This window comes from Phlebotomus papatasi, chromosome 3 (genome assembly GCF_024763615.1).
Source record: "Phlebotomus papatasi isolate M1 chromosome 3, Ppap_2.1, whole genome shotgun sequence".
In the NCBI taxonomy this organism is placed as follows: domain Eukaryota; kingdom Metazoa; phylum Arthropoda; class Insecta; order Diptera; family Psychodidae; genus Phlebotomus; species Phlebotomus papatasi.
This window is the reverse complement of record NC_077224.1, coordinates 10,326,234-10,354,101: the sequence shown is the minus strand read 5'-3', so window position 1 is coordinate 10,354,101 and position 27,868 is coordinate 10,326,234. Positions and strand designations below refer to the sequence as shown.

The following is a 27,868-nucleotide window of genomic DNA, read 5'->3' as shown; positions in this document are numbered from 1 at the left end:
AGAGCAAAAAGTAACAAAAAGCGAAACAACGTCATTACCATGTGTCGCCGCTTGTTGTTTGCATTGGTCAAACGATTTGCAGTCTTTTGTGTGTGTTTTATTTCTAAAATAGCTTGAAAAACGCTTTTCTCGTTCAGATAGAAAAAACGGTGATTTACAAAGGTGTGGATGATTAAATTTTCTATGAAAATATGTCCTCTAGGTATTTTTTCAAATTTACAGAAGCCCGTAATGAAGCGAATCAAAAAGTGATAATACCCCATGTCTGGTACAATTTGCCCCAGCATTTTTGAAAATTGTCACAAAATTACCTTTTAGAAACCGGCTCGATAAACATATTTCCTTACAAAATAGAGGAAAATTACTTTCACAAAGTTGTAGACCGGTAAATTTCCTATAAAACTGTGCTAATTAGAAATTTTTGAAGCACTCGAGTAGCTTGTAAAAAAATAAAATAACCGTTTTGTGACTTTTTGCCCCAGTCTCCCCTACTCTAAAATATTGCAAAATATGTTATAATTCATCAGATATAAGATGAAATGTCCAGGAGCAAGATGTCCCACCTGCATTTCACAAAGAAAAACAATGTCCCAACTACATTTCGCTATGGGTTTGGGGCGAAAACACTGTTACCCTTGCCGACAATAGGGTCATATATGACCAGGAAAATTCTACACGCTTTTCTGGAAAATTGAGAGTAGTTTATTATATCAAAATATGCAATATACAATCTTTGGATATTCTATTTTGTATTTCTAAAGAACTTTTTGCTGAAAAAAATAAATTAATATAAAAAATTTTGAAAAGGAAAAGTCATTTCACAAAGTTCGAGATTCGTGATTTTTGATCTCAAATATTTTCTTTTCCTGAATATCTGGAGTTTTGAGAAAATTAGCCAAGAGTCTTACATCCTTCTATTATGATGTCGTGCACAAACCGATAGATTTCAATTAATGTAAATAGTCAAAAAAATTGTTTTTCCCCGGGTCATATGACCCGGGGAGAGAGAGTTAAAACCATCGGAGATGCTAAGAGTGCCACTCAAATCGCAGAAGTGCGAAACATTCCATGAAACGGAGTAATGGGAGTAATCTATTAATGTAATTCCAAATTAAGAGAAAAAAGCATTGTTGAGGAAATATTTATCGAGATTCCTCGTATCCAAGGGTTAATGAGCCCAATGGGATGAAGAATCGAATGGTGAAGTGAGAAATATTTTAATAATTCCCTAATAACTGTTGTCATGGATCGTTTTATTTTTATCAGGATAACGCAGATACATCCTCCTCTCCTGCGTGAAAGGAGAAGGAGTAACCTTTTCTCAATGCTTATAAATATGCGCGAATATCGACTGGAATTAAAAGGAAATCGCGCCCCTAAATATGCTTAAAATAGCATTTTCCCTCTCTCACTGCGTGACGCAGAAAATTCACTCCAATTCTCTCTCCCTCTTTGACCTGGATGTGACGTATTAGCCTAATGATTGATTTCCGCTTCGATCGCTCACGGTTTTCTCGACAATTAGAATTGCATGGAAAAATGATTTTTCCACAGAAGACATGCGCATTCTGCAGAATAGCGTCTGTGACCTAAATTTTCCATTTTCCATTATTAGTTTAAATTGATTTTATTTTTTTGTAGTGTATGCCAACTGAATAGAATTTGAATTCAAAAATATAAAAAGACCAATAGATGGCGTTGAAAATTGCAGGAAGAAAATGCTGTGAATTTCACTGACAGCCTGTGACTGTGACAGTTCATCAAACTCCCGGAGAAATTCCACTGTATTTTTTCAGTCTTTTTGGGAAAAAGGATGATTTTTCCTGTGAATTAACCACGCATCAAGTCCTAAATCAGCCCTTTAATGTGCATATTGTGCAAGTGTGTGCAGTGGGGGAGATATTGTGCTAAAAGCTTACAGTTTTAGTGTAGTTTTGGAGGTGATAAAAGTGCATTTTAGAAGAAAGTGACTGCAGGACAACAAAAATGAACTCAGCACCGTCTACGGAGCAGGTTTATCAGGGCGTCTATGCCTTCTACAACAATTCCAACACCCTGGAGCAACAGAAGGCATCACAGTGGCTCAACGAATTGCAGAAATCGGTAAGATATTGGCTTATTTTGCCACAAGTACCAATTGCAAATTTTCTAACCTCAAAATCATGCAAAGCCTCAAAGTTTTCTCTTTGCCATCGGCGGATGGTTCTGGAAAGAAAAGTTTCACTGATTTCCCTACCTAACCTAGCCTCTGATGAGAGATTTGTGAGAATAAAATCAAAGATTCCTATAAAAACAGATACCTTTTAAGCCTTGGAATATTCAAATGTTTCCGGGAAGTTGACCTGGAAGCTTATCCCGGAGTCCTGTGAAGTTATTCTCTGGTTTTCTTAAGACATTTGGAATGGTAAAAGCCACATCATCTTTATAAAGGTAGATTTGAGAATACATTCGAGGCTCTAGGGGCATTTGCAAACTTACATTTAGGAGAAATCCTCAATTGCCAAGAGGAATTCATATCCCGAATCCCGATTTCTAATTGTCCTCATTAAATATCGTTTCCTGCTTTGTGGTCTTAACTGAAAGATAAATCATGTTATAAAAGATTTGAGATTCCTGTCCTTGAAAACATTATAATTTCCCAAGCTTCCTTGGGTTTCCCGTGAGTTTCCTGGCCAGACTGGTTAGAATTTGTCCTATCTATGGATTGAAGCCTTATACGGGCTTCAGACCTAAGGCTTAGCTATCTGGCTTAACTCCTCTAATTCCTCATCAATCATGATTTTTTAGGAAATTGTTATTTAGGAGTGAATATTAATGTCAAATGATTCATTAGATTTTGAAAAATCAATAAAATTGCTTGTTATTAAGATTTTTGAGACCTTCGGGAACTGGGCTAAACCTCCAGGCTGAAGCCGGCATTAGACTCAGGTCAATCCTCAAGAATATATCAGGGATTAGGGGTTCTTTGCATGAATTCCCATTGCCTAATCCCTTACTGCCACATTTAACGAGCTACATATTCTTTAGGATCAGCCTCAGTTTATTTGGACCCTTACCCTAGGCTAAAACTTTATCATTTTGCACTTCCGAATTCCCGGATCGAATTTTAATAGGGGACATCTTTACTAAATTATCCCCTGATTCTTCTTTTAATGACATTGATACCCTTGGAGTCAGAAGACCAATAAACGTAGATATGGTCAGAACGGAGGCAGCCAAAATCCTGAACGCGAAAATCCCGAAAGGGCGAAAATTCCGAATGTTCAAATTCTTGAAAGTGATGAAATTATATGGAGGATAATGTGTAGAATTATTTTCCAAGACACTGAAAATTTCCCTTTGCCTCCAGCAACCGCGGGAGCAATCGTGGGAGTAGCTATGACACTTAAGATTTCGGGATTTTGGCTTTTATGGGCTTCAGACCCAGGGCCGTAGCTAGAGTAGAATTTAAGGTAGAGCATCAGTAGTTAAAAAAGGTAGGGCATTAGTCAAAATTTTAATTGATCTGTTTTGATTAATTGATTTGTTTTGATTAATTGATTTCCATCCCTTTCTTAACTTAAAGGGTTACGACGGTCAAAATTGACGAAAAAACAGCATATTTTGTTCTAATTTCTTTTTAAGATAATAAAAAAATATAATTAATTAAAGCCCGTAGGCATATAAAAATACAAAATTGAAATTATATTTCATAAAATTTTCATTTAAAAATTTATTCCATGGAACTTGATTTTTGGATAGATTTTTGAAAAAAAAACATACTTTTCGGTGGACAAGATTTCCCGAAATTGGTTCATCTGAAAACCAAAAACAAAATACTTCCTGTTACCTGATGAGTTAAACTAGTCTCTGAACCAAGTATTTTTAAAAAACTGAAATTTGAATTTTTAAGAAAATTTCCAACACGAAAATACCAGTTGTGACGTGTTTTACACTATGTTTCGTCTTGTAGAAAGAACAATTCCGAGAAAACTTCTTTATCCAAAAATCAGGTTTCTAAATTTTTAAAATCTTTAAATAAAAAATTTAGAAAATATATTTATGTTAATTTTATGTACTTTTATGTATTTTTTTTAATATGCTGAGAAAAATAGAGAATATTATATTTTTATAGTCTTCCTGACCCACGTAACCCCTTAACTATTTTGAGAATGCGTCAATGAGAAAAGGAAGTATATTGAGTTTATTTTGTAAGAAGTGTAAGAATCTTTACACTTATTTTGTTCAGAACCATTGAAAATGAATATTGAATTTAATTAATCATCAAATAATTCCAATTTCAACTAATTAATAATTATTAATTTTATTAAATATTTTAATTATTATTAAATAATAAATATTAAAGCATTATTTATAAATAATGCCAAATTGATGGATATATATTCTATTTTATTTTTTAAGATGTTTGAGAAAATATTTAAATTTTTTATAAAATTATCGTTTGACTTTCCATAAGAATTTAACCAATTGCACTAAGCACTTCAATCGATCATTCTCGAGGTTACGAGATTTGGAAGCATTACCGTACCTCAACATTAATTTTTTTTTTAACATAGCATTTTATTGTTTTTTTTTTTAGCAATAATTGAAGTCAAACTTCAATTATATTATTTTATTTAAGTAATGGTCCGCATTCTGCCATTCAAGGTTATGTATAATAAAAATTTTATATGATCATGATCTCTTAACCAAAACAAAAATTATCAAAAGATATTTTTTTGAATATGAGCTTTAATTCTGTTAGTAATTAGAAAGTTATTTTTAAATTTGAGGTTATCTTGAATTGAACATCAGCTTTAAAAAGTTATTCGAATTTTGAAAAAGGAAATCTTCTTCTTCTTCTATTTTATGTAAGGCTGTCGGACTCACTCGGGTCCATAACCAGAAAGAAATCTCAGTATTCTCCAGAGTTAATCAACTGTTTTTGTTTTTGAATTTGTCCGTTTTGTACACAGCTCTCTCCGATATCCGGCTGACGGGGGGACAAAATGACATTTGAGTTTTTTTAATCTGGTCAACGGTTTTTCTATTTTGCGCTGTGTGAATTTATTTTCTGTCGAAAAACAACAAAATTTTGTTCGTGGTGCGCTTTTGTTTCATTCTGTACCACAATTTAGTATCAAAGGCTTTGATAAAGTGAAAATAATATTTTAAACCAAGCTGGACAAGTTGCATAATTAGTAAAAAAAAAAAAGTTTGAATTCATCAACCGTCAGTGTTTAGCAGCTGTCAGCCGCATATCGGAGAGAGCTGTGTATTTTAAAAAAGGAATATATTTCGAAGCTTACTAAATTTTAATTATTTATAATCTCTGATTCTCTAATTGCAAATTGCCTGAAAAGATTACTTTATAATTTGTGGTAATGTATGACCTAACCTCGAAAAACAAAATCAAAGAATATTTCCAAATAAAATTTATGGCACATTTTTCTCAATAATTAAAATACAGTAGACTCTCGCAAATTCGGCTCTTTTAAGATCGGGCTACTTTTTAATTCGGGCAGCGGTTACATTTGAAAAAAGTTTGTTGTCATTTTTCAAGTTTTATTGTGATTATCAAATGAATCAAATATGCTCAAATTTGGCATGATTTGTCTTAGTTTTTATGTGATTTTGTATTATTGGGGGATTTTCATGCAATTTACGTTATATATGAGTGTGTAAACTCAATATCTATATGCACATGAATAAAAAATCGTTGCATTTCAATAAGTTTGTCGCCCGAATTTCTGTCTAATTCGGCTGACATTTCGGTTCCATATGCCCGAATTTGAGAGAGTCTACTGTATATGCAATATTTTTATGCAGAATTTAAAAACAAAATCATAAAATCCAGGCATTTCAAATTGCTGAGGTTAGGTTTTTGAAGTTTAAAGAAGTTAACGTTGACAACATTACTGATAAAATTGTAATTTTAAAGATAGTTCGAGAAGTTGTACTACACAAAATAATGTACCTGATTTTTTCCTTTAATAAAGTGATTTGATCATTGTAAATTTGGAGGTTATGTGTCTTCTCACCTAACCTCAAAAACGAGAAAAGAAAATGATCAAGTTCAATTTGACATGCAATTTTATCATTATACAAAAATCTTATTTTTTTTCTTGCACTTTAGGAGAAAAATTAAAAATAGCTATTTTTATGATTTGGTTAGAATTTTATTTTATTAAAATTACAAAATTATAATTATTTTTGAATAAGATTTTTATTGGTTTTTAAATGAGTGTTTTTGTAGTGACTAAATTATAGACTAGAATGTTAATAAAAAAAAATTGAGGTTAGGTCGAACATAACCTAGAAAAACCTAGTCAAATTTACCGAATTAAACTTAAACAACTAGAAAAAATGCAGAACAGCAATTTTTTGATGGACTATAGAGGACTAGAACCCAGGACCCTTGCATTATAGAGCAAACGCCTTATGTCAATTAACCCAATTGTGTGTCCAATATCCAAATTAGCTGACCTAGGTCTGTCATTGGCTTCTTTTCCTTTATTCAAACTTGATAGGTCTACTCATGGAGAATAGCTGATGAGCTACTCCAGCAGAAGCGTGATCTTCAATCGTGTTACTTTGCTGCTCAGACAATTCGAAGTAAAATCCAGAATTCCTTCCATGAACTCCCGGCGTCGGCTCATGAGAGCCTCCGGGAGTCTCTTATAAGCTACATCAGTCAGATAACAGTGGAGACTGATCCGGTGATTGTCACTCAATTATGCCTGGCAATCTCCGATCTGGCCTTGCTGGTGTCCACGTGGCGAAATCCAGTGTTGACGCTGATAGAACGATTTTCCACCAGCCAGGAGAATGTCTGGCCCCTGCTGGTCATCCTTACGTTGATTCCCGAAGAGATAAATTCACGCTACCTGCGTTTGGGGGCTAATCGTCGGGAGGAGATTCACAGGGATCTCAAAACAGATTCCCGGACAGTTTTGGAATTCATGATGGCATGCCTGCAGACAGGTGGTCACGATCCTGCCACCCAGAAGCGTGTTATCAAGTGCTTTACATCGTGGCTCAGCATCCATGCAATTGAGCTTTGTGATATAGCCGACAATGCCATCGTGGGCCTCGCCTTTCGGCTCCTGCACAACAATGACACTTGCGTGCAGCTGCATGAAGCAGCAGCGGATTTTGTCTGTACGCTGCTGCAGTGCTTCGAGGGCAACAATGCAGCGCCGCCGGTGTTGCAAGTGCAGATCTTCAATGCTGTCATGGCACTCGAGGAGGCCTACAATATGTCCGTGGCACAGGAAGCTATCGACAAGACGGTCAATTTCTGTCGTATCTTCACGGTCCTCGCGGAGTCCTTCCTGGAACAGATGCTGAACAGCAGTACAGCCTCTGAGCCGCATTACACCATCAAGTCGCTGGATCTCGTGCTCAATTGCGTCGGGCACTATGACTACGAAGTGGCTGAGATCACCTTCAATCTCTGGTTCCGGCTCAGTGAGGAACTCTACAATCGCAGCAACGACAACCTTTCGGATCATTTTAAGGTAAGTGGGAAATTTTAGTATCCAAACCTAAACCTCTGAAAATTTCTCTCATTAAACCCTAATTAAAAATCTTTTTTTTTAGTAAATTATAAGTTCATTTATTTCTTGTTACCCTTTTAAGCTTAGACCCTTTTTTAAAAAGTCTTTTCATTAAGTGAGAGTCTTAATAATCATGACTATTGTAATCGTCCTTAAATTTTAGGTCCTCTGATCGAGCTTAAACTTTAAAATCCGAATTTTAAAATTTTAATAACCCCACTTTCTTGCTTCCTTACTGCATTGTCCCCTATAGCAAAGATCAAATTAAAATTTTAGTATGATAGACCTTGACCTTTTGACCTTCAATAAAAAGGAATCTGATCCCGCAGACCATCCTAACTCCTATAATGGATAAAAAGATAAATAATGGCTATAACTCCGGTTGTAGTTAATAGAACTGAATAATCGATGATGATAATGAAAGTTTTAGTGAAATTCCACATCTTTTTGGAACACTGCAATTTTATAAAATCACTGCTAGAGGTGCTATTGTTAGAAACAAAATTTTTCAATTTTCTAAGTCAAATATTTCGAGACTTATGGCACGACTTATGTTATATCTAGACCTTACCTTACAGTTTTCGAAAGAGAAAAAAGACATTTTTTTTCTTAAGTTAATTAATTCCGGCTCTACGGCATGGATCGGGCTGAAATTTTGTATGTTGTAGCTGCATTTTCTGTCTGTCAAACAAAAATAAAAAAGTTAAGTAGCTCGGAGACTTGAGCAGTAAGAAGTCAAAGTCTCGGTTCTAATTAACACTTTGACCCGAATTTTAGTTTGTGTGTTCGTCTCGATGAGAACTCTCAGTTGATAGTTTCAAAAGTTTACCAATAGTGGCACTGCAGTAGCGTAAAACACAAACTCATTTTTCTCAAAAGCGCCATTATGAAATTTAATCAAATTTAAGAGTGTTATAGACAAGGCCATGAAGTTTCCAAAAAGGGACGTAGATTCCATGTGGTATTAGTAGAGCCTGAGATATAGCAGGTCATAATTCACGAAATTCAAACCACCATACTTCCGGTTCTATTTGAATAAATGAAAGCTGTTGCAAAGCACTACAACTTTCTAGAACGTTTGAACTTCGTAGGACCAACGCTAAGGGCGCCACAGTGGAAAAACCAATTCTCATAACACATAACCTCAATTATCTCAACACCCGCTTAACTGATATTGATAACAGATCAAATTTCAGCATAATTGCAAACGTAGTCGACATACCTGACTGAAGTTGTGTTCATGTTAGAGGTGTTAGAGGTTAGGCATCGGTCAACTTACAAAAATATAACAACAAAAATGTTGAAAATGGACTATGACAGCCTAAAGGACAATAGGCAAAAGCGGTCTGTGGAGCGTCCACCACTGAGACCTACATCATTAGGCATTTGTAAAGATAATAACTTATGTTCGGGATCAAAGTTCTAAATCATGGGGGAAAAGTTTTGGAGCATGAAAACAATTTTTCGTAGAAGAAAACTAATTTCATATACGAAATGTGCGCATTTATACTATCTTTTTTAAGGGAAAGAATAAATTATAACATATTAAATGACTGCATATTCTTGAAATAGACATAAAAGTATAAGTCTTTAACTTTAAACCTTATATCTCAGAGATATATCAACCAAAATCTCTCGAAAAATCCTACAAAATGACGGTATAGATAAGTTCAAAAGTCGACCGCAGGGGACGCTCCAGGTTATCAAACTTTTTAACTAACAAGAAATGTGTTAAGTTTCGAAACTATTCAACCGATTTTAATGATCTTATAATATTTATGTCTGATACTTTTAATCTGTTACAGACAGAGATATGGCCTTATTGTATTCATCGATTTCAGTAGAATCATTACATGTTTTGACTTGTTTTTCTGACTGTGATTTATTTATTTATTGATTTATTTTCTTTTGAAATCGTAATCAGGTTTTGTATGACCGAATAGCCTTCCATAAACTTTGTTCCCATGTCGAGTTTCAGCTTTCGACCTTTTCTCAGAAAGGAGTTATAGTGGAAAAAGTCCTCATTTTGTATGGGGACTGCTGTGGAAGGAGAAGCGGGGAGAAATGTATATATACACGGTTAAAAAGCCTTCCATTGCCCTTGATCCTATGCCAAGTTTCTGATTTCTACTTATTTTCACAGAGGAGTTATAGTGGAAAAAGTCATTATTTTGTATGGTGGCTACAAGAAGGAGTGGAGGGGGGAGGAGCCTGTATACATGGTTAACCCTTTAAGGACGTGAAGCTTTCCGCTGAGCGAAATTCAACGAAATCAAGTTTCCCTCGATATTTTAGCCTAAATAAGAGATTTAGGGTTTAAAAGAAATTTTCCTATCCCTAGAAGTCCTGGAAAACTATGGATCATATATGACCCAATCGTCCTTAAAGGTAAAAAAGCACAAAATTTTCCAGACGACTAGTTTACTCGTTTGCTCTGTTATTTTTGAAAGATAAATAACTTGAATATATTTATAATAATAATAAAAAAATTTAGAGTACGAGTAAAAATTAAAACTATCAAAAATTAATTTTAAAAAATTTCAATCAATTTTTGGTCTCAAAGACTCTTGAAGACTTCTACACAAAAACAATAATTTTTATGAAAAAATGTATTGTTTACTTCATTTTTAATTGTTATAATATTCATCGAAACAAATTTCGCATACTGGTAAGGTAACACCGAGATAAATGTCGCATGGCTCACAAATACAATTGGTCTTATAATCCTTTTTTCTGATAGCACCATGTGCACCTCAGTTTTCTTCGAAACATGTTTGATGGTAATGGGTAGGTGCAATGTTGTTTGTCTCTGGGAATTTCAGACGTACAGTTGCACATTGCTGTGGATCTGGGAGTTCTTCCGGAGTTGATGCGTTTTCGATGAAGACTTCAAAGTCCACTTCATCCACGTCTTGTTCCCAATATATTATGTCTCTTTCGCTCAGGACAAGATTGTCAGCATCATCGCTATGTTCCGGGCATAATATGTGGATGATTTCGGGTTCACTGATCAAGAAATTTTTTTTTCCATTTTTGAAGTCATGTACAAGAGTAAAAGGTTATGAATTTACAACATATACGTAGAAGTATCTTATAAATTATCAAAATATTACCTTCTACAGCCAGTATTGCACTGGGAAATCTCAGCTAATTGATATATCACAAAATATTACACGAATAATTAACTATTTTGCGCACACATAAACAAAAACATGAAACAGTCTAGCCTCAAATCTTCGAAAATCCACTAGTGAACGATTCGGTGTTTTTTTACCTTTAGGGACGATTGGGTCATATATGACCCATGAAAATTATGAAGTTTCCTGAAAATACCAATAAACTATAATTTTTACTTTGATAAGAAATATTATGTATAGTTATTATAGTTTCTAGTCCCAAGAGGTTTTTGCTTAAAAAAAATAGAAATGTTAAAAATATTAAAATGCAAGCACAAATGTGAAAATTCCTCATTTTTGAGATTAAATATTCCTTATATAGCAAATAGCTAGAGATTTGCAAAAAATATTCTAGATTCCTACATCTTTCTACTTTGTGATTTGTTAAAAAACATTAGTAAGAAATAACTTCAGGTAGTCAGGAAAATTATTTTCTCTATGGGTCACGGGTGACCCAGTCGTCCTTAAAGGGTTAAAAAATATTCTCAAATGCCAGGTGATATTACTTCAAATTTGTGCCTTTTCATATGGTCAAAAATGGTTTTTGAATGTTTTCAAGGTCAAAAGGTCAAGGTAGTTTACAAAAGTTTGAACATATGTTCAATCGGTAATTGTTACGCCGCGATTAAGCCGTGGACTTAATTGTTTCTGTTGCAGCCTCACTTTGAGCGTTTGATTGGTGCTATGTTGCGCCATTCGCAGATGGAGCCAGATCACGAGGGTCTGATCGAAGAAGGTGATCTCTTTATGGATTTCCGACGCAAAGTAGCTGAATTGACCAAGGATGTGGTGTTCATTGTGGGCTCCATCAATTGCTTCAAGCAGATGTTCTTCTCCCTCCAGGATCCAGCTGTTACGTGGGAGAGCAGTGAAGCTGCTCTCTTTCTCATGTCCACCGTGGCTAAGAATATTCTCACGGATGAGAATGATGTGGTGCCGAAGGTGGTGGAGGCGATACTCAATCTCCCCGAGAACACTCACATTGCCGTCCGGTATACGTCGGTTCTGCTCCTTGGAGAGCTGTCAGAGTGGATTGAATGCCACCCTCAGTCCCTCCAAGCTGTCCTCAATTTCCTCCTGTATTCCCTGCAGCACAAATCTGGTCTGCCATCAGCTGCTGCAACTGCCCTTCAGTCGATATGTTCGGCCTGTCGCGATCACATGACGTGCCACGTGGCTGGCCTGCTGCAGATTGCAGGGAGCCTTGATAGCTTTGAGATTAGCAATGATTCGGTGATTGGTTTGTTGAAGGGGATCTGTGTGATTCTGTCGCGTCTACCGTGCGAGGAGATGACAAAGAGTGTGAAGGAGATTTGCAGTATTCAGTTGACGCCTCTGTGTCAGCTGCTGGAGTGCGACGTGAAGCCAGAACGGGGCAAGAGGTCCGATCCGGTGTTCTGGATCGATCGTCTGGCGGCTATTTTGCGGCATTGCAATCCGACTGTGAGGGAGAGTGAGATTCATCCGATGCTGAGTATCCTGGAGGAGATTTGGCCGGTGATGAGTAGTGTTTTTGTCAAGTATCAGGCTGACCTGAGGATCATGGAGAGGACATGTCGATTTGTTCGCTATGCCATCAGATGTGTAGGCAAACAGGCTACGCCCATTCTCGAGCCACTCGTGAAGCAAATGGTTCATCTCTATGCCATCTATCAACACACCTGCTTCCTCTATCTAGGCAGTATTCTTGTGGATGAATTCGCAAAAAATTCTTCCTGCACCAAGGGACTTTTGGATATGCTTCAGGTTAATACACTCAGAGCATTGATTTTTAATTTTCAGGAACTCGGAACGACTTTCCCATTTTGTACTTTTGCAGGCATTTATTGAGCCAACATTTCAATTACTCCAAGTGGAAAATGGCCTGCGAAATCATCCGGATACCGTTGATGATTTCTTCCGTCTCTGCGTTCGCTACCTTCAGCGATCACCCGTGGAATTTCTGCAGAGTCCCATGATCACGCCCATTATTCAGTGTGCCCTGCTGGCGTGTTCCTTGGATCACCATGATGCCAACATATCCGTAATGAAGTTCTTCAGCAATCTCCTGCAATGTGGGCGGCAAGAGGAGAGTGAAGTTATGCGAATGCTCACGCGAGACATTATAACGGCCAATGGGGAGGCGTTGATGATGAATCTGGTGCATGCATCGGTCTTCTGTTTGCAGTGTCATCGGTTGTCGGATGTAGCAGATGTTATGGTGGAGCTGAAGGCGGTGGATGAGGAGAGATTTAGTATCTTCCTCACGAGCGCTCTCAATGCGCTACCGAAAAAAAACAGCGGAGGCGCTGTCACAATGACAGAGGCACAGTTGAAGGATTCGCACCAATTGATAACGGGGTAAGTCAATTTTTCTTTCATAAAAGTGTTTTGTTTTTGTTTCGTAGCGGAAATTTGAGGGATTTTAGGATTTACAGCTGCTCTTTGAGAGCCTTGCAGCATCGACGATGTTTTAACGAAATCTGGATTCTAGAAAAGAAACAGGAGATCGGATAGCGGCCTTACCGGAAGCCCCTTACAGACCGAGAATTTCAATAGGGACTTGATTTACAAAAATTGGGGCTTTGTATAGAGCCATGTTTAGCGTTCTGGTACTTTTGATCTTCTCTAAGACTTTTGACAGCATTTCACACTCTCTGCTCTGTAACAAACTTCAGGGACTCTTCGGTTGCTCTACGATGTCCGTCCGTCTTATACAATCTTACATTGCATCTCGATCTCAGATTGCAAGGTCCAGTGGGTCTGGTCAATCAATCTCCTCTGCCCTTGATCTTACTCACGGAGTCCGCCAAGGTACCATTTTGGGACCTATCTTTTTCTCTCTTTTCATAAATGATCTTCCGCAAGTTCTCAGATACTGTGTGTACTACAGCCCTGCACGGGTCGGGTTTTTGGGTTTTTTTTTTCAACCCGCATCCACAATGGATTTGACCCGTACCTGACTCGACCCGTTGAAATTTCTTGCGGCCCGACCCGACCCGCAAGAAATGTATAAATTTACCCGTCTCGAACAATAGTAACCCGAAAATTATTAACCCAATCAAAATCCTTGCACGCCATTTGAATTAAGGTATAATTGAATTAAAGTGATCAATATAAGTAATTCTAGAACTATTAATAATTTAATGACAAGTTTCGTAGTGTGATAATTTCTTGAACATAACTTTCATTTTTTCGGCGGTTGATTCGCTAAGTTTGTTTTTTTTTAATCACAATAGCAAACATATAGTAATTTTAGAACGGTAAATTTGCAATTTATCATCTCGAAATTATTATTTTTTCCATAATATATCAAGCTTGAACAAAATTCTGTTAGATTGATGAATAATTTTCAGCTTAGATTTACCTTATTCACTTGGTAAAGCAACTTACTTGAAAAACAAGTTTAAAAACATTTTTTGTCCGGCAGAATGAAAGCGATTCAAGCGAAATCACAGGAAAAATTTAATCATTATAAAGCTTTGGATCTTACAAAGCATGTGCACTTTCTCCTAACCTTAATATTTTCAGGTGTTTTTGAATTTTATATTATTTCGAAGAAAAAAGTAATATATCGAAAAGAATCCTAGCCCGAATTAAAGAATGCCGTATGACGTCTCGAGATTCGTTTCTTAATTGCGATTTATGACAAAAATTAATGTTGCATATCTCGGGAACGTATAAAGGTTTTTCTATACTTATTTTAGAAAAGCCTAAGCTTAAAATCACGCACAGCTCAATCATAAAACGGTAAATGCACGCACAGCTCAATCTCAAAACGGTAAATGCGCTTAAGATCACACACAGTTCAATCGTAAAACGGTAAATGCGCTTAAAAAAACGCACATCGCAATCATAAAACGATGAAGATTGCGCTTAAAAAAGCGCATTCTTAACCGTTTTATAACTGAACTGTGCGTGTTTTTAAACGCAATCTCAACCGTTTTATGATTTTGCTGTGCGTTATTTTAAGCGCAATTTTAAGTGTTTTATGATTGAGCTGTGCGTGTTTTAAGCACAATCTTAACTGTTTTATCATTAATCTATGAGCGTTTTTAGCACGATTTTAACGGTTTTATGATTTAACTGTGCGTGTTTTCAGCGTAATCCTAACCGAAATGGCATTATGCACCTAGAGGTGATTGCGTTTGATTAAGTCTAAAATAGCTGTATTTGTAAAAAAAAAGGACTTTTTGGTTTTTACCCGGAGTTCTTCAAGAAATTGTAAGAATATTCAAAAATTTTACCTCAATTAAAGAAATTTATTTTTTTTTTTAAATAAGCATAAAGTGTTTTTCAGTTTTGCGCTTCACTAAACAGTATACAATGTGTAATTCAACAATGGTTTCACAAAATGATATCCAATATTAGGTAAACATGCATAATTGTATGAGCACAATAGCATAATCTCGTCAGGTGCGTAATTCCTGGATCTAGTATAAATATTATTTGTCTTCGTTAGATCACTTTATTACTTCTTTAAATTCATATACTCTTCCGATCACATAAATTGTTCTTTGATTATCATATCTTTTTTCTATGTTCCTGTAAACTTCGCCAAAGCTTAATCAAATAAAAAAATATATATTTAAAAAAAAATCCTAGAAGTCGGGTTGGATAAATGTTTAAGTAATACCCGAAAATTTGAAGGGTTAAATAAAAAAAGATAAAACCCGCCCGACCCGCAAAAAATCATGCGGATACCCGCGGGTCGGGTCGGGTACGCAGGGCTCTAGTGTGTACCATTTGCATACAAACGATCTTCAGATTTATTACTCTGGAGATTCGTTAAATTCATTTAACGCATACGATGCGGTGAATGATGATTCGGAGAGGATCTCACATTGAGCCGACAATAATGGTCTGGTCCTGAATGCTAGAAAGTCGCAGGCACTAGTGGTACACTCGAGAGGAAGAAATCCAATTTCCTTTCCACTTTTCCTTTCGGATGAAGAAATTCCACTCTTCTCTAAGGTGAAAAATCTAGGTGTCATTTTTATGATACACTTATTTGGTCGGATCACGGAGCTGAGAGGAGTATCGCTTTACAATTCACTTCATCGTGATGCTCGCGCTTCTGTGAGATACATTGAGGGTTATTTCAAGTCCAGGCTTGCTTGTTGCGTTCTGCTTTTGTCTTTCCTTTTCTCATTTTTTTCTTTAGTTTTTTTTTTATAGTCACACACTTGTAAGAGGGTTGAACCCTATTTTATGTTGGTATTTTGAATAAATTGAAATTTGAATAAATTGAAGAAATACTGCAGAAAATAAACTTTAGATCTAGGTTCTAGAATATGTACGACAGCGCCATTTTCGCCGACCCTATGAACTGTCTAAGTCTAACTGTCTAAGCGCCCCTAGTGGCAATTAGTAAAGAGTTTCTCTTTTTTCTTCTTAATTTCAGATCTGAAACCCCTAAAGCAGTGACGCATGCTTTACGAGATTTCGTAAAACTTTATCGATAATTGAGGTAGAAATTCTCAATAACAATTAGAAAAAATGCAAATTTAAAAGTGAATGTCAAAGAATAATTGAGGAGAAAGAAATTGAATGTTTTTGAGTAGATTTCCCTGCTCAGAATATTGTGGAGTAAACAAACAAAAAATTAGCTAATTTAAGTGCAGGACTCGATTGTTGTTTCTTTTGACGCCAGAAGAAATGATGCAAAGTCGTTTGGACACCAACAAAAAGATGAGATATTAAAGTATCGAACGAGATTTTGTCTTTTAATATCCAACACGAAGAAGTGATGGGACATTTTTATTTGGATAAGAAAAAAAAAGATGACTTTATAATTTAAATTCCTATATTATTTAAGAATGTATATAAACATTTAATAATTTATAAAGGAAAGAACTTTAGTAGCGCGGAAGGAGGAGAAGGGAGTGTAATTGATTTGTTGTGTATTGAGTAAAATTGATTAGAAAAAAAAAAACATAATCGCGGGCAGATTGTGCAAATGGGTTACCTTATTTGCACGTAATGAAGCGTCTGAAGGAGAGCATAGAGCCGCCAACAACGCGAAAAGCAATCACGGCCGTAGCCAGGAGGATGGCGTAGTTGGGCAACAGCGTAGCCCAGTAGAGTTCATGACGGTTGAGGAGCGTGAGGCATGAGACAAAGAGGTGACTCAGCACAACGTAAGCCATGTGGAGACGCTTGTCAGTGTCCAGGGCATTGAAGAAGATGACACTCCAGAAAGTGTGCAGGAGAATGGTGCAGAGGGTCTGAGCGGCACTGGTTAGGAAGAATATCTCAGAGCCACTCAGGAGACCCATCGTCGCTGGACCAACCTGAAAGAGATGAATAGTTTTTTTTTGTTGTTGTAATGTTCTTTACGGAAAATCACCTTTTTTTCTTTCGCAGTTTTTTTTTTATCAAAAGAAAAATAATCACTGTACAAAATTATTGAATTTCTCGTATGAAATTTATTAAAGGACTGTATAATTTTCGGAGGAATTATTCATGCTTTTCTTTTTATTTAGAATTTGAATGTCGCAACATGTCAGCCCTTCCTTGTGAAAAATAAAAAAAGGAAATCTTTCTGCTTAGCATTTGTTTTAGTACATGGCTGTTCTCAAAGGCTTCTACATAATCGACTTTTCTTTGCATTGGTTCTTGTCATGACTGTTTTGTGGTTTTAGAACACAGAGAGTACTAGGGGAAACTGTCAAGGGAGGACCCACCACAAAGAAAGGTCGGTAAAGCAGAAGCACTTGAGAACAGTAAAGTGCTAAAAAAATGTTCAGGAGAAAGTTTTCGCCTTTTCCATCGCAAAAATGAACCTGGGGTGGAATAACAACTTTTCCATAGTATCGATAAATCTATATCTGTTAGGTTAAGTGAATGTCGACTTTTTACGCATTGTTAGGCCATTCAGTGTGATATTAGTTACAAAAAGCGCAGCGCAGCTATCGCTTAAAGTTTTCAGAATCGAAGTCGATAGTATCGAAAATAAGTTATCATGTTACCCCTGTTTTTTTTAGTACTTTATTGTTCTTGAGTGCTTCTGCATTATCGACTTTTCCTTGTATCGGTTTCTGTCTCGACTGTTTTCTCCAATACTTTCCTTGATCTAAAACCATCAAACAGTCGTGACAGGAACCAAGAGAAAAATCTATAATACAGAAACTCTTGAGAACAGTCGTACTAAAAACATATTTTCAGGAGCAAGATTTTTCCTTTTCATTTTTCTTTGGAATAGCACCATTATACCCTCAAAAATCTTTCAATTGTGGTCAACAGACATAATGGGCGTGACGTACTTACAAAATATATTCCGCGAGATGGAAACACAGACGGACAAGCGCATGACAGACAGTCAGACAGACAGAGATCAGACGGTAGAGAGAGGAAGTGAGTGAATAAAGAGCTAAAAGTGATTCTGGGTGTTTCTAACTAAAAATGGTCAGTAAAAAATTAAAAATGAGCAGTAAAAAATCAAAATTAGCAGCGAAATATGAAAAATTAGCAGTAAAAAATAAAAAGCGGTTAGTAAAAACTTAAAAAATGATCAGTAAAAAATAAAGTGGTCAGTAAAAAATAAAAATTGGTCAGTAAAAAATAAAGTTGTAAGTAATAAATAAAAATTAGTCAGTAAAAAAAATTAAAAATGAGCAGTAAAAAATAAAAAGTGGTCTGTAAAATATAAAAAGTGGCCAGTAAAAAATAAAATTGGTCAGTAAAAAATTAAAAATGAGCAGTAAGAAATAAAAATTGGTCAGTTAAAAATTATAAATTAGCAGTAAAATATAAAAATTGGTCCGAAAAAATAAAAAGTGGTCAGTGAAAAATAAAAATTGGTCACTAAAAAATAAAATTGGGCAATAAAAAATAAAATGTGGTCAATAAATATAAAAATTGGTCAGCAAAAAATAAAGTAGTCAGTAAAAAAGTAAAAAGTGGTCAGTAAAAAATAAAAAAGAGCAGTAAAAAGTAAAGTGTGGTTTTAATTTTTTGCTAACCACTTTATTTTTTACTGGCCATTTTTTATCTCTTTCTGCTCATTTTTAATTCTTTGCTGATTACGTTTTATTTTTTACTGATCACTTTTTACTTTTTACTGATCATGTTTTATTTTTTGCTGATCACTTCTTATTTTTTGCTGATCATGTTTCACTTTTTACTGACCGCTTTTAATAAAATACTGCTCTTTTTCAATTTTTTACTGCTTTTTTAAATTTTTAATTGATCATTTTTTTTATTTTTTTTTTACCGGTCATTTCGATTTTCTGCTGACCAAGTTTGACCATTCAAATTGGTTGTTATTTAGGATTTCGAGACCTTCGGAGACTAGGACCTTTAGTCCGTAACCCGTATTCTATTTGAATAAAAAATATTTTGTATACAAAAAGTAGCACAGATATTTCATTCAGGCGCTTTCATTCGTATTTTTACAAAGTAACCAGTCGAAAATCAGACGAGATGATCAATCAGACTAAAAGTCTAGCCCAGTTCCCAAAGATCTCGAAATCCTAAATAGCAACCAATTTTATTAGATTTTCAGAACCAAATTCATCACTTGCCCTTAATAATTCAATCCTAAGTCAAAATTTTCCAAGAAATTTTGATTGTTAAGAAATTAGAGAAGTTAAGCCAGATGGCTAAGCCTTAAATCTGAGGCCCGTATTTAGAAACCGTTTTAAGTTTTCAGGAATTCCAATAGGAATAAGTAAAATTATGAATAAACTAAATTTTTATCTGTTTTTCTTTTAAAATTTTCCTTACGAAACATAGCAGTTTTGACCAATTTTTTTTTGCAAAATTTGTTATAATTTAGAAAATTTTATTTAAAAACCCCTTTCATCAGATTTGCCCTATATTCCCCTGCAATTTAGCAGACTCAAACTAGGTTTACCGTATCCGATTTTATCTTTTTTTTAATTTACAGTAGACTCTCTCTCAATCGGGAATATGGGGCAAAATGTCATCCGGTTTAGCGATAGAATTGAGCGTCAAAGCCTTTGTAAATTCCACAAAAAGTGCTCAATTATAAAGAATCACGATAAAATAGAAAGAACTACAGCGAATTTGAGCGAATTAGCTTCATAATTAAACGTGAAAATTGTCAACAAAATTTGACGCCCGATTGAGAAAGAGCCGATTGAGCGAGAGTCTACTGTACTAATTTTCTATTTATTCTCTTTATTTTTAAAAATGTTTGTTAAATATGTGATTGACAATCTTAAAATTATATCAAAAATTATTGAATTGGAAATTGACCAAAATCGTGAGGAGAGTAAATGGTCAATGTGTTTCTGCCTTTAACTTTTTGACGGAAGTCTTTCTTATTAGAATTTTAAAAACCGGTAAGTAATAAATTGAATATTAAAAATAAAAATTATTAATAAACTTACAGCATCTGCGAGGATGTTGATAATAGCAAAAGCTCCACTGATGACACCAAATCCCAGTCCGGAAACGTAAGCTAGAATGTGCTTATTCTCCGTGACTCTCACATTGTCAGCCACCTCCTGCAATCCCTTCTCCGTCTTTCTCAGTATCTTGTAAATGACAAATCGGAAGACTTCCTGCAAACCACGAGAAAAGTCCATGAACCCAGGGATTCAATGTCCAGAAAGGGAAAGTGTTTACCTGGAACAGGACAGAAAACACCAGGCCAAAAGCCAGATATCCACGCAAAGGCACAACAGCGAACCAAATTAGGGATGATAGCAGTAGGGCGACTAGCCAGAAAAATGCCGCCGCAATGAGGATGATGATGCGGATGGGATCGTGGACAATTGTGAATGTAAACATTGCCAGAGGAGCCCCAAAAGCCAAGAAAGCACACCCGAAAAACTCTGCCAGTGTCATCTCTGGGGAGGTGCAAAAATTAGCCTATTTCACGCAATTTCTTCACTAAACTACAAATGTAGGGCAATTGGTAGGCTCTACTGAGTCTTTTTTGCGTGATTAATTGAATGGATTGTGACTCAAAGATGATTTATTTGGAAAATATCATTGTGAGAAACAAAAAATGCAACTTCGCAAAACACTTTGAGACATTTTGCTGCCGACAGCGCCGCGTATCGGGATTTTTGTGAAATATTCAAGCCGGAAAGTTGGTTATGGTGAAATACTTTCTGCGTGCGGGATTATTGTGGTTGATACGTGCGTTCCGATTGAATTTGAAGCAATTTGTGAACGTATTAAAAATCTTAGTGTGATCATCAACCAAACTGTTAAAGAAAGAACCAAGTTTTAAGAAACGAGCAAAGGACACTTCGATAAAGAAAGGCGCTCGAAAATGACTACAGTCCTCATTTTCAACAAAAACCAGAGGGCTCAGAGACTCAGAGGTCTCAAAGGGCTAAGTGGAGCTGGTTCCGGTGCCGTCCCGAGCATAACAGCGCCTCACGAAACTTAAAATATAATTTTTGGTATTCGATCCGGAACTAGAATTTCTGCAGATCTTCGCTCAACAGCTATTTACAAAGGTGAGAAAAGTATATCTATCTAATGCCGGCTTCAGGCTGGAGGTTTAGCCCAGTTCCCGAAGGTCTCAAAAATCTAAATAAGCAATTTCATTGATTTATCAAAATCTAATGGATCACTATTGCGCTTAATATTTAATTCTAAACAAAAATTTCCTAAAAAATACCAGATAAGGAATTAGAGGAGTTAAGCCAGATGGCTAAGCCTTAGGTCTGAAGCCCGTATAAGGGCCTGGAAAGATCTGAAGATTGGGGGCCAAAGAGACCCTAGCTTGCCCTCGAGAATCCCCTGTAAAATTTGGCAGTAAAAATTTATCCCATAAATTGAGGGCTTAGGATCATCAATCAGACACTGAGAGAAATCCGATAAAGTTAAAATAACATTCCAGAAATGTTAATTTTACCCTGCAGTATTGATCCAAAATCGGTGTAAATATTACCCTTTTTCACGACAAGCGCAATATATTTTGTCCAAGATCATTGTTAAAACGTAGGTAGGAGGACTGGGGCAGATTTAGACAGTGAAATGTTCTAGTTTGCCCTAGAAAGATTAAGGTAAAGTATCCTATATCGAGCACTTAACTCTTTCCGGACCGCAGCATATGCTGCAAGCCAATTTCACATTTTTTTAATCAAAAATATCTAAGCTCAGGAATTAATTGAGGTCCTACAAAATATACCTTACATTTGGACATCCTTATAGTTTGTAATCATCCAAAAGAATTGAATTTTTCTCAGTTCTGAATAATTAAAAAATGTAAAAAACACTGTTTTTCACAGAATATTCATATGCTGCTTTGGGTACTCAGAGTCCCAAAAGAGACGAAAGAGTTAAGGATAGATTTTGTGAAAAATTTATGTAAAAACCGTTATAAATTGTGTTTTTTGATAGGGTTTTTACGTTTTTACCTAAAACTATATAAAAGATCCTTATCTATCTAATTGTGAACTTAATTTAGTCATAATATAATTTTAAATTATAAAAAAAATTAAAATGTTTTAAAAATGCGAAGTGTTCCTCTACTCGACCACTTCAATATCAGTGAACCTCTACTCCACCGCCTGAGGTTCCTCTACTCGCCCACCCATTTTTTTCTTAAAATTAAACAAATCACAAAACTAAAAAGTCACGGATTTAACTTTGGCTTGTTTAACACATCATGAATGGCACTTAAAATTTAGTTAATCATTAAAATAAATAGGGAAACTCGCTTTTATGAATTCATTCAGAAGTAGAACAACATTCAAGTGAAAAAAGCTTCACTTGCTATGATTCGTCGACCGGTCGAATTGAGAAACAATTTATTTGAAATGCACTTTCAATTTTAATACATAAAATTAATCTTTAACTTGGTTATGGTACTAAAATTTTTGCACAAGTAATAAAGATTAAGTCCTCAACTTGCGATTAGACTCAAAATTTGAATTCTCAAGTAATCCGTGAGGGTAATAATTGAAATAATTCCTTAAGAAAAAAGTCAAGAATATGAAAAAGTATGCCATTAATGAAAAATTGCGAATTTTTGTTTAAGAAATACCTTAACGCTCCGTCTTTTTATGTTTTTTTCAGTGTTTTATAGTCAGTTTCTATGATATTTTCACTGATTTGAATTAATTATGAAATAATTGGCCCTAATATGTTAAACCATTCGATAAATATTATTGTAAAAGTAAATAAATTGAATAAATATTTCCACCGGTCGACTTGAGGAACCCAGGGTGGTCGACTCGAGGATGCCTTATGGTCTCTACATACTAGAGAAATTTATGTCCATATTGAAACAAATTCCCGATGCTTGTATAGGAAAAACTTTTCAATAGGGACATAAATTTCTCTAGTGTGTAGAGACCATTACCCCCATTACCTTACTAAGAAAATTACTATTTATTCAGAGTAAATAACTCGCTACTTCTTCATTGAATTTTTTAGCAATGAAAAAATTTAGTGGCTAGTTGTGTCGCGGTCTCTTAGTAATTTTTTAAAAACCCATTTTCTCGGGGAGGTAATTGGTCCTGTAAACCGGACAATCCGAGCTTCTGTGTCGATTTGTGCTTATCTTACCTGATATGTGCTACCTTTCTAATTTGATGACTCGAATATAGTTCTCTTGTCGGAACTTTATTGATAACTTGGATGTGTTGTCATGTTGTCAAACGGAAATGATGAGGGCGACACGTGTGGAAAATGGAATATTTTATGAGTAATTTAAGAAAATTTACAAAAAAGAACGATCGAAAGGTTCTTCGAAAACATACGAAAATTTTGGAAAACCTTAAACAAAGCCCAAGAACAGATCGAGGAACCCAAAAAAACGCGAAATCCCTAAAGATCTCTACACATTCGGAGAAATTTTCGTCAAAAATTGCATTTTTGACAGGATTTTGACATTTCCACCTAGAGGAATGCAGACAATTTCCTTCAAAAGAGCAAATTTTGATGAAAATTGCTCCTGATGTGTGAAGGCCTTAGGCGTCTACACATTGGGAGCAATTTTCGTCAAAAAATGCGTTTTTGATAGAAATTTGACGTTTCCCCCTACAACGCTGCAGGGAATTCCCTTCAAAAAAGCAATTTTTGACAAAAATTTCTCCCAATGTGTAGAGGCCAAAGATAGGCAAAAATTTATCAACGTTGTAGATTAGAAAGACGCTGGCTCCATCTCTACTGGAAATACCAAAGTAATTCTTTGCAATTTATTTAAAGTAGTAGTATTCGTTTGATCACAATAGCTGTGATTTGTTTGCTGGGATAAAAGAAATTTAGGCGGGTACAATGGTAAATTTATATTGCTTAATTCCTTAATTTGTGTAAAAATGGCTCATCTGTGATAAATATGTACAGAAATGCTGTCTTTAGAATCTGAAAGATTATTCTATTCAATCTTAACAGGATTGATAATGATTTTTTTCTATTTATGATGCGATAAATCATAATTTTTTGCCTAAGATCAACCTCGTGGGTTGCAATATTTTTGAAAATACAAATTTCTAATATATTTTACAATTATCTACTGAAAACTTTTGCAATATTTCCTACAAATTTCATGTTTGTGACCACAAGAAGCTGCGAAAATGTCCAAAAGAAAATGTGAGAAAAAAGGTTCTTCGAGTCTGACCAAAATACAATGCAAAGAATGAACTAACACCAAACGCACCAAACACAAAGATCTTACTAATTTTTTAGTCTAGGATGTTTTATGATGTGCCTCAGGGGAGAGGGACTTATCTTTTTGTGTGATTTTATGTGGAAATGAGGGAGTAAATCATCCCGTAAAGGTAGTAGAAGAAGGAAAGGAGGTAACAGGCTAATTTAATCCATCCTTCGCGCTGGCATTTGGATAAGACATCTGCATTCATGATGCTGGTGGGATCATAGAGTCCTGGCCCACTCATCACCGGTCGCGTCTTGTACCTGTAGATGTGATAAGCAATTAGCGGGATGTTCAGAGCCAGGGAGAACCATTCGTGTGCCAGCAGGAACAGGAAATTGAAGAGGAAATGCAGAAGATACTCAGGCAAGACAAGCTGCAAAGAAGGGAAGAAACCCAATAAGCCCTATCCTCAATCCAGGATCACAGGACAGAGGGAATACTCACAGGATTGAGGGAGTTGCATTGATCGATTGGATTCTTGTAATCCGTTTTGAGTTCGTCAAATGCAATCACATGGAAGATGGAGAAGAATATCAAGAAGGCGTCTGCTATCAGTGCCACAATATACGTGAATGCAGGAAAATTAAAGGCCATGTCCCTAAAAATGTTATTTCTACCAAAATTCCTGAGTTTATCGCGTGTTTTCACACTACAAATATTTTCTTATTTTTTTTACAGATGCCGGACTGACAGTTCAATATTGACCCCGGAATCACCTTTGCGACTGCAATGCCCTCTGGAGGATTATTCCAGGTGAGTTTAAAATCCCGGCTGTACTCAGTAATATCTCTTGCGATATGAAAACAATATCAATATAGCCCGGTGCCAGTGGCGTAGCATATTACCAATATTAAATTTGATTAAAAAAAATCCTTTTTGGCTATATCGTCAGTTAAATCACCATTTGTCCTAACTTCCATTTGACAACTTTTCAGGAAACGATATTTTCAGTTCAGCTTTATTTTTCTTAAAAATGAGCCCCGAATGCGATATTTTTGAGTCAAAATATTAAAAGTGGTACTAATAAACTGTAAGTTAACTCGAGAAAATCTATATAAAATGATTTATTATTATTATTATTATTTTTTGTAATGTATCGGCAAAACGCCATATGCATGTAAAAAAAATCAGGTACATAATAGAGCTACAATTCTATTACAAATATCTATCTATACCTGTCTAATTCATTAATGAAAAATGTAAAAAATACTTACAAAATTATATGAGAAAAAAATAATGTAAAGAACAGAACAAAAAGTTTACCTAAGTGCTATGGATGAATTTGCTATTTTGAGGAACAATTCAGAGAGTAAAGATTAAATTGTTAAATTAGTTTCTCTTATAAAAAGAGTAACTTTAACTAAATTTGCTAGATCGTTACCGAGTAGTTTTTTCAACTCTATGTTGGTGATGCCAATTGAGATGAGAGTATTTGGAACAACTGACGAGGATGTGTTCTACTGATAATGGGACGTTGCAAATGGAACAAATAGGAGGGTCGGTTCTGCCCATAAAGTAGGAATGCGTTGCGTTTGTATGTCCAGTTCGGAGTCTTGTAATAATACAGCTATTTTTACTATTCATGTCAGGATACACTATTTTATCTGGGTCTTCAAAGATACGTCTTAATTTATTAGTCATGTCAACGTCCGTCTAGTCCTTGCGTCTGTTTTGCTTTAATATACTTTTGATGGTGGTTTTCATATCTTGGTAATCTATAAGATTATTTCTACATATGTAACTTTCAGTATCTTCTTTCACGAAAGTTTTAACTTCTTTAATACCAAGAGTCTCTTCGCAAATCCAAACTATTTTAATTCGACCCTGAGAGAAGCATATTAGATCATGAATTTTTAATACAAAATAATTTTTACTTTTTGGATTAGTCAATTCTTCTATACCCAAAAGAGAGCTTGTGGCTATCAGAATTGGATTTCCTTCAGGAACATAACATTTGCAGGCTTCCATAATGGCGATAAGATCAGCATTGATGTTATGCGTATGCCTAACTATATTTTTTCTACCAATATGCAATTCTACTATTTTTTTTATTCTTGCAAGACGCTGTGTAAATAATATTCCAATTTGAATGAATCCTGGAGTATTCATCAAATTTGTCTACGGTTCGAGCAGTACCAGCCCCAATTACCCAAAAAATCTTGATTGCTAAATTAATATTTGAATACTTAAAGCACCAAAGGGGATTGCTTGATTTAGATTTTTTTAAGTAATTTCATAGTTAGGGATTATATTTTCTCTAGAAGCATTATTGGCTAATTCTATCCATGATTTTACTCTTCTTACTTTATTGCTAGGACGAAAGTTTAATATTTTTTCATGGAACATGTGGGTAGGTAATGATTTTACTTTTTCAAAATACATTAATAAAAATTTTCTTCTATAATTTAGTGAAGGAAAACCACCCTATAAAATGATTTAAAAGCTGAGATATTGAGATACAGTGGAGTTCGAGTTCCGCTATAGTCCATATTTGGCTCCAGATTTGAAACTTGGGTTGCACTATAGTCCATGTCATTTTTTAAAATTATCAACGACTTTTAGTATTGAAATGGGGCATATGGGGCCATGATTTGGGGCGGAACTAACCAGCAGTTACTCAAAAAAGTTTCTGTAATTCAGAATAAAGCTCTCAAAATTCTTTTTGAATTGGACAAATTCACCAACACTGAAAAATTATATGAACAATCAAAAGTCACACAAATTAAGAAAATCATTAAAATAAATAGAATTATTCATATTCACAAAATAATTACAAATCAAATACACACACAAACTCACTTAAACATTAAAGATAAAAAATCAATTAATTTTTCTTCATTCACTGATTATAACGAATTTATAAATACTGATGAAATCTCACCTAATATCAGTATCTTTTCCTTGAAACAAAAATTTTTAGATTATTTTAATTAAATTTCCCCGCTTCACACTTCTGTATCAGCCTATTGATCCAAATACTCATGCCAATTTTCTCAACTATAAAAAGAATAATTTATTTTATACAGCCCCAATAATGTACTTAAAAATTGTACTATGGGACATGAATCCATTAATAATAAATAAAAAATAAATAAAATTGCTCGACGGCTTCCAATTTCTTTGCGATTGTGGTACTTGTCCTCGCTCTCCTCATTATCGATCACAATTATCACAACTACTCAATAAAGTTTGCCAAGAATATTAAAATAATTATGACAACATTGCATGTCGCGTACTAAAAAATATAATCTAACTTAAAATCAGTTTTTTGAAATCAATGGTCGATAAATTGTGGACTATAGAAGAGCGATGGCCTATAGCAGGACTCTACTGTATCTTCATTTTTTGCTCCTAAAACTCATAATTTCAATTTTTTATGGTTATCAAACTAAATATATGAAGTAGAATAACACACCTTTCAGGAAATATAATATTTTCTTCAGTCGGAGTACCTTAGATGGTTTTTTTGCACTTTGAAAACGAGAAAGGAATTCTGCTGTTTTTTTCACTGACCTGTCACACAAAACTGACGACAACAACCAAACGAAACGTCAAAATGAATCCAAACCTTCAAAATAATGTTTAGT

The 27,868-nt window shown here is 35.1% G+C and overlaps 3 protein-coding genes across 3 annotated transcripts; 1 reads left to right on the top strand and 2 right to left on the bottom strand.

Moving 5' to 3' along the window:
• The first annotated feature begins 1,734 nt into the window (after positions 1–1,734).
• Positions 1,735–17,152, top strand: LOC129806652 (transportin-3). Its single transcript, XM_055855401.1, has 5 exons — positions 1,735–2,103; positions 6,510–7,499; positions 11,372–12,460; positions 12,534–13,054; positions 16,098–17,152. Exons 1-5 carry the CDS (start codon positions 1,987–1,989, stop codon positions 16,156–16,158), a joined length of 2,778 nt encoding a protein of 925 aa, XP_055711376.1. The 5' UTR covers positions 1,735–1,986; the 3' UTR covers positions 16,159–17,152.
• On the bottom strand, positions 16,478–20,770 carry LOC129806662 (gamma-secretase subunit Aph-1). The gene is made up of 3 exons (XM_055855424.1): positions 20,288–20,770; positions 20,050–20,223; positions 16,478–16,986 (listed from the first exon to the last, which is right to left on the bottom strand). The coding sequence occupies exons 1-3, from the start codon at positions 20,507–20,509 to the stop codon at positions 16,663–16,665; spliced, it is 720 nt and encodes a 239-aa protein (XP_055711399.1). The 5' UTR covers positions 20,510–20,770; the 3' UTR covers positions 16,478–16,662.
• A 3,014-nt stretch (positions 20,771–23,784) lies between these two features.
• On the bottom strand, positions 23,785–25,009 carry LOC129806666 (protein cornichon). The gene is made up of 2 exons (XM_055855428.1): positions 24,726–25,009; positions 23,785–24,654 (listed from the first exon to the last, which is right to left on the bottom strand). Exons 1-2 carry the CDS (start codon positions 24,873–24,875, stop codon positions 24,370–24,372), a joined length of 435 nt encoding a protein of 144 aa, XP_055711403.1. The 5' UTR covers positions 24,876–25,009; the 3' UTR covers positions 23,785–24,369.
• Between the last annotated feature and the right edge of the window lie 2,859 nt (positions 25,010–27,868).